Here is a 6718-nt window from a genome sequence, read left to right on the forward strand (position 1 = left end):
CCACCACCTTTAGTGCTATAGTTGCATAAAGGTTTCAATTTAGGTTAAAGAAAAAAACCTAATCCCCAGATGTAATTTGTTAAAAATCCCTCTATTAATTTTTAAAATTTAAAAAAAAAAAACACCTAAATATTAATTTGGGATTCCCTCTCGGTTTTTAAAATACCTAAAGTAAATTCTAAAAATTATTAATATGCAAAACCGATCTACCTTAAATAATATTAAGTCATGTTTCAAAAGAAATGGTATTCAGTTATAAAACCTTTTAAGCAATTTTTCAGCCACAAATTCATTGGTTAAATTGTCTTTCAAAAAAACAAGTTAAATAAAAAAATATCATAATAACTATTTTAACAAATTGAAACAACATTTACAACAGAATATCTGAACTGGAATTTTTTTGTAAATACAAGTATTATTTGCTAGAGTTTGCAATTTATATTAAGCTATTTCACTTATTTGTGATCAAGAATTTCAAATATGTTACTCAGTCAAATCATAAGGAAGGCATGAAAGAAACAGCTATATCACTAAAGAAAAAAAGTAGGATGGCTAGCAAGTTTAAATTCTTCAGTTTTGCGCATTTGCTCCCGCAACATCCTTTGGAGATATGAAGCTCAAATTGTGCGCAATAATCTCGGATTTTTCGGGTCCTATTGGCCTCAGTTCCTTGAAAGTTCTTTTAGCAGGGCTGAAAGAAACAAGAAATTCTGACCCAGATATAAACCATAGATCCCCATTGTTCAAAAATTTGATTGGTCGTTGAAGATCCTCAATCGATAGCTCGGTATAAGTCTTCATGTCAATTCTGAATTGTCTGGTCCATGATTCTTTAACTCCATATTCTTTCATTAACCAGACCTCAAAGACAGTATCCTTGTAAATGTAGCATATGCAGAGGCAATTCTTGAGGACACCGATATTGATGCTGGAGATTTTGTCGATGTACTGTAGACTGAAGTGAGCTGGAGGTGGGACAAACTTGAACGTTTCCGCTGCCAAGTCAAATGAACTTATAAGCTCACAAGGTTTGCAACTGGTGGTTATCCAATGAAGTGCGTCATTCAGAAGAGGATCAAACGACTTGCGTTTTGGCCAAGGGGCATTTTCAATCCTTCTCCATGAATCCGATCCAAGTGTGTGTACATCAGCGACCAACCTTTTCGATTCTTCGGAGGTCAAAGGGTCAATGGATATAAGATACATGAGACTGATAACCTTGTACTGCTTGGTCTTCCGACAATATCCAAATCCAGAATAGTTTGCATAAGTATTAAATGGAGTCGAGATGGCGAGGCAAGGAAGCTTTATCTGTTCGCGGCGAATAGGGTTGCAGATAGCATAGAAAGGCTTTGGTGATGAATCAAAATACAAACATAGCAGTCCATCGCATGATCCAACAAGAACATGTCTTCTGGTATGAAAAGTAAACACAGAGATATTCCAAGTGTATAGCCCATGATGACAGCAATAATGTTTATTTTGATCATCACAGGTGCAAAAGGATAAAGGTGGTTCCTCATGATTAAAGGTAAAGAGGCGGCGAGTGCTCAGCTGACCCAGACTGTGTTGAAAAATTAGATTGGTTGTTAAGACAGATGATCTCGCACGATGCAACTCGATAAAACAAGAATCCTTGACTAATTGTAGAAACATCTTGCAAACACGACTACAGTGAAATATACTCTTCAACGGAAGCCTTGAAAAAATATCACATAATACATGGTCAGGCAACTCAAGTACTATGGGCTCACTTAGTCTAGTTATCAATGGTGCAGTGCCATCACATTGCTGCTCATCCACACAGTTCTTTGCTCTTTCTTCAAAAATCATAAGATATTTACCACGTCTCTCGCTTCGGTGTATCTCCATCGAACGAACTAACACCGTATGTGAGGGAAGAGTAGTTTTATCCGCAGCCTTACATATCCTGTTCTGCAATCAAAGGAGGAAACAAGATTACATTCATTTCACGATGAAATTGGGTAGTTTTAAAATATATATGATATGTTTGGTGCTAGCTAGCTATGGCAATGCAAAGGCGATCTTCCAAGAGCGAAGATACAAAACATAAAAGAGAAGGTTGTTTATGTCGAAAATATCTGTCTTTAACTGAAATCCAGAGCAAACCCCAGTATTTCTCAACAATCCAAGAACACCACTAAAATTTTATAAATTTCCAAAAACCATAAAAATTCGTGCATCAAAGTTCAAAGAGTATCCCACGATATTTTAATAATCAAAATCCCATTAGAGATCCAGCTTGATCTCCAATTCTCTGATCTTGTCATAGAACTATAACCCAACTCAGAATCGCAGAAAAAACATTATTAAACATTGCAATTGTGGCCATATAAATTGAAAAATAGCAACTTTAAGTTCCAATCTTGCGATTCTGACCGTGTAATTGACACAGAAAACATCACATACGAAAAGCTACAGAACAAAGATACATGAAAAAGAGCAGCGTACCGTAAACTCACAGAGCAAGAGGAAGCCCCCCACCCTTTGTATTTTCGCTTTAGCCGGTAGCAATTGCTTTTTATGACTCGGTTTGGATAAATTTTATGACACCATCTCATCTGGCCGTAAATTAATTATTTTTATAATATTTTGTATATTGTAAATAAATTCTTTAAAATAGTTTTTTATAAAGATTTTTGAATAACTGATAGAATAACTATTTAACTTGCATAAAAAAATCCGTAAATAAAAATTTAATCAATGAATCAAAATCCATGTACAAAATATATGGATCGACGGTTTTTTTCCTAGAAAACTATCCCTTGAAATAATGGAAAATTTTAAATGGATTTATGTATTTATATAAAGACAAAAACTTGTGTGAAATGGTCTCACCGGTCATATTTTGTGAGACATATCTCTTATTTGGGTCATCCATGAAAAATATTATTTTTTTATGCTAATAATATTACTTTTTATTGTGAATATCGGTATGGTTGACCCATCTCACAGATAAAGATTAACGAGACCGTTTCACAAAAGTGAGCGACCATAGGCACCTATCAATGTGGCAGGTGATGTGGTGGCTAGCTGGATTTTTTTTAAAAAGAATTGTTTAACTTCTCTCTACCAGAACACTAATGTTTGTCCATAGAATTGCAGAGGCACCCCGCGCACAGTACCACACGCCACACCGCACTCCCCTCCTATCACTGCCTAATCGCCTCTTTCTCTTGGATTCGGCGTGGATCGGAGTTGCAGACGATGATGATGGTTGCAGATATGGGGAAACTCGGCGATTCCGAGGAGAGAGATATATATAGTGGTGGTAGATCTAGGTAGGTGCTGGTGGCGCCTGAGTTGCTCGGTGGTGATAGATCTCGGGAGGTGCAGAATATGATATATGATGGTGGTAGATCTCGGGAGCCGGCGATTCCGGAGAGGGATATTCTTTTGGCTGCGGGGGAGGCAGCGGTGGCATTGCTCAGTGGAGGCGCCGGTTGCATATGGGTTGTGGCGGAGAAGGGAAGTGTAGAGTTCACTGTAGAGCGGTTCACATTAAAATTTTGTTTTTATTTTTTTAAAAACTATTAAAAAACTAAAAAAAAAAATTGTAACTGGCTAGGCATGAGTAAGCTGATGAGATCTCCGGCGGCTGTCCTCAATGCATTTAGAGGAGTGTACCGTGGAACATCAATCTTGAACAAGATGTGACCTGTGGTCCTTGCTGCGACAGTGTATCATATTTGGTGCATCAGAACTAGGATGGTCTTTGACAATGAAGTGCCGGACGTTGATAGAGTGATTCACAAGATCAAGATCCATGTACTTCGTAGTGCACCGAATTATTATGATATCATGCACACTATGATTTAGCGAATTATTGCCTACTGCTTTATGATTTTGTATGATGCTCCTAGTCAGTGTAACTGTATTATTTTTTCTACATTATTTTAATGAATTATTCATTAAAAAAATAAAAATTATTATTTAATTTATTTATTCGAGGCCTAATTTTGATACCCAATTGAGAGAAATAAATTGATTCTGTATAAGTTTTCATTTGGGCCTAATTTTGATACCCAATGGAGAGTAATAAATTGATTCTATATAAGTTTTCATTTGGATGTATGAATCTTTTGATTTCAAATTGCTGATAAACTTTTTTTAAAATATATATATCAAGTTTTACAATTTCAATATATAATAACTCAAAATATACATGAGACGTGTTCAAAATCTATATTTCAAAGGAAAGTAATTTTAGAAAAGGTAAAATGTGACCAGAGCTGAATTTTTCTCTGTTTTCTGTAATTGTTTTTAGAAAATAACCACTGTATCATTTCATATTTCGAATCAATTATTCAAAATATAATTACCAGATAATTGAACATATATTTTCTCTATTTAAAATATACATTTGATCATGAACACTAGTCCAAAAAATTCTAAATTCTTTTGGGTTGAGTTTAGGTGAGAGGATTCAGATTTGGAAAAGTATTTGAACAAATGATTTAAAATTATTATACATTATGATGAATTTGAAGTTTACCATAAAACATAAAAAATCAATTGGTTTGTTATTATAGATTTGAAATCCTTAACTTTGAATATATAAATCTAAACGCACCAACGTAGTTTTTATTATATTGAGTTGATTGAACAGTTATATAGTTTAAAATATTAAAGTTACATTATTATCATTAACTATAGATTTTGATAAATCTGAAATTAGGAGTTTTGAAATATAAAATGAATCAATTGAAAGGATGGTTGAAAAGCTGTAATCACTTCGATTTATCTCATATGAAATGGTCTAGATTATTATCAGAAAAGAGGCGAAATGGTCTAGTTTATTATCACTCTATTTCGCCACTGTCGTATGACGAAAAAGAAAATTTAAGCAAATGGCATTCATATGACAAAAATAAATTAATCGATTTAAAAAAACAACAAAAAATTGAAGTCGATTCATTAGTGAATAAATCGAATAAAAAAGATAGTTTTCAAAAAAAACTATATAAATGATCTTTTATCATATCAATTTTTAAATCGGCAAGCGTTCGGTTATACAATTGTATTAAAGTCAAAGTCACGGGTTTGATTCGATTCTGGTTGATAGTAATGAGTGTAATTAATGGGAGATGGATTATTGGAGTGCAATAATTATCTATGTTTAATAATAATCGAAATGTGGTGTATATTCATTTGTACGGTTTAAAATATTAGAATCATATCGTTACCATCTAATATAGTTTTATTAAAACGACAAGTGATCGGTTCCACAAAATGTTTCTAACAAAAAACTCAACTAAATGGTATGTAGGGTAATTGCATTAACACCCTCAAGTAAAAAAAAAAACGAAAAAACACTATATATAAATTTAATACATTTTTGACCTCGTATTTTTAAAATATCCAAGCATAAAACCTCTTACGAGAAGGATAAATCTGTGTGAGTTTTGATAACCTAAGAGTGATGTGTTTTATTTTTAAAAAATAAAGATGTATTAGCTTATTAATATATTTTAAAATTTTATATTTTTAACTCTTGCAATTATGCCGCGACAATATCTTCTCGAAGACATATGGATTGTGGAATTAAAGTTTTCTTTATATTAATATCTCTTGCTTTCTCCTATAATATATCACCGTCCACTTATAAGTGTGGAATTAAGCATTTCGAGGATTTTAAAAAAAATTATAAAATACATAAAACTTTTATCATAAAAATTCTCGTGAGACAGTCTCATGGATCAATTCCGTGGTCAAATATTTTATACTAATAGTATTATTTTTTATTGTGAATATCGATAAGGTTGACCTGTTTCACAGATAAAAATTCATGAGACCATCTCACAAGAGACTTACTCAACTTTTATATTAAATTTAGTAATATAAAGTCTTACAATATCTCTTCCCACTTAGAGATTATATATAAAATTATGGAATATGACTATGTGGTCATAATGAGTGCTTAAACCCTACCACACCCTAATTAAATATTAAGAAAATAACTATGAATTATATGAAATAAATTAATAATAATTGTAGCAGTAATAATATCTAAACATTTAAAATTAGCAAAAATATTTTAAAAATACAAAATCAATAAAATTTACAATGATAATAAATAAATAGTAATTTTAACAATAACTTGGTAAAACTGAAATAAACAAACCAAATCGGTCAAATTCAAAAATTAGATTTGTTTAAATTCAAAATTTTGATTCGTTGAAATTCAAAAATCTGAATTCTATTTTTAAAAATATGGTCAAATCGGTTCATTCGATTTAATTTTAGTTATTTTGTACAAAAAAAAAAGGCTAAACCAAGCCAACCAATTTTGTTCATAAACTTCATTTTTTTAATCGTAAGTTTATTAGTTTTTAAACTAAAATCTTATTTTTAAAATTTATTGTTCCAAAACTTTGAATATTGGGATACAGACCAAAATAATGGAATTTAGTTCGGTTCAGTTTGTTTGATTCTAGTTTTTGAACTAAATCGGTTGTGTTGGTATTTTTTGTTTAAGCAAAGATTTATTCATCCCTAAATTTGGTAATACTTTATTTATCATTATTGATGTTGCTGAAATTCGAGATGATAGTTGAGAGGTCAGATATTCACTTGGGGAGCTCGGACCGGGTCTGTGAAATCGGGGAGCACAAACAATAAAGTTAGAAAGGGGCCGAGAGTATGTGTGTGCTGAGAGAATGTGAAAATATGAATGAATAAACAATGAATGAAACTT

The 6718-nt window shown here is 32.1% G+C and overlaps 1 protein-coding gene across 4 annotated transcripts; it reads right to left on the reverse strand.

The window, feature by feature from the left end:
- Positions 1 to 381: 381 nt before the first annotated feature.
- LOC140826891 (F-box protein At3g07870-like) lies at positions 382 to 2561 on the reverse strand. 4 transcript variants are annotated; one of them, XM_073189426.1, is made up of 2 exons: positions 2473 to 2561; positions 382 to 1935 (listed from the first exon to the last, which is right to left on the reverse strand). In XM_073189426.1, the coding sequence occupies exon 2, from the start codon at positions 1870 to 1872 to the stop codon at positions 571 to 573; it is 1302 nt and encodes a 433-aa protein (XP_073045527.1). In that variant the 5' UTR covers positions 1873 to 1935; positions 2473 to 2561; the 3' UTR covers positions 382 to 570. The 4 variants fall into 4 exon arrangements, with proteins under 4 accessions (XP_073045527.1, XP_073045528.1, XP_073045529.1 ...); XM_073189427.1 differs by having other exon boundaries at positions 382 to 1930; positions 2473 to 2537; XM_073189428.1 differs by having other exon boundaries at positions 2484 to 2521.
- Between the last annotated feature and the right edge of the window lie 4157 nt (positions 2562 to 6718).

Source organism: Primulina eburnea, chromosome 3 (assembly GCF_022965805.1).
Source record: "Primulina eburnea isolate SZY01 chromosome 3, ASM2296580v1, whole genome shotgun sequence".
In the NCBI taxonomy this organism is placed as follows: domain Eukaryota; kingdom Viridiplantae; phylum Streptophyta; class Magnoliopsida; order Lamiales; family Gesneriaceae; genus Primulina; species Primulina eburnea.

What these genes read in the sequence shown, in the direction of transcription:
- LOC140826891 (XM_073189426.1), bottom strand. Translation starts at nt 1,872, where the DNA reads ATGGAGATACACCGAAGCGAGAGACGTGGTAAATATCTTATGATTTTT.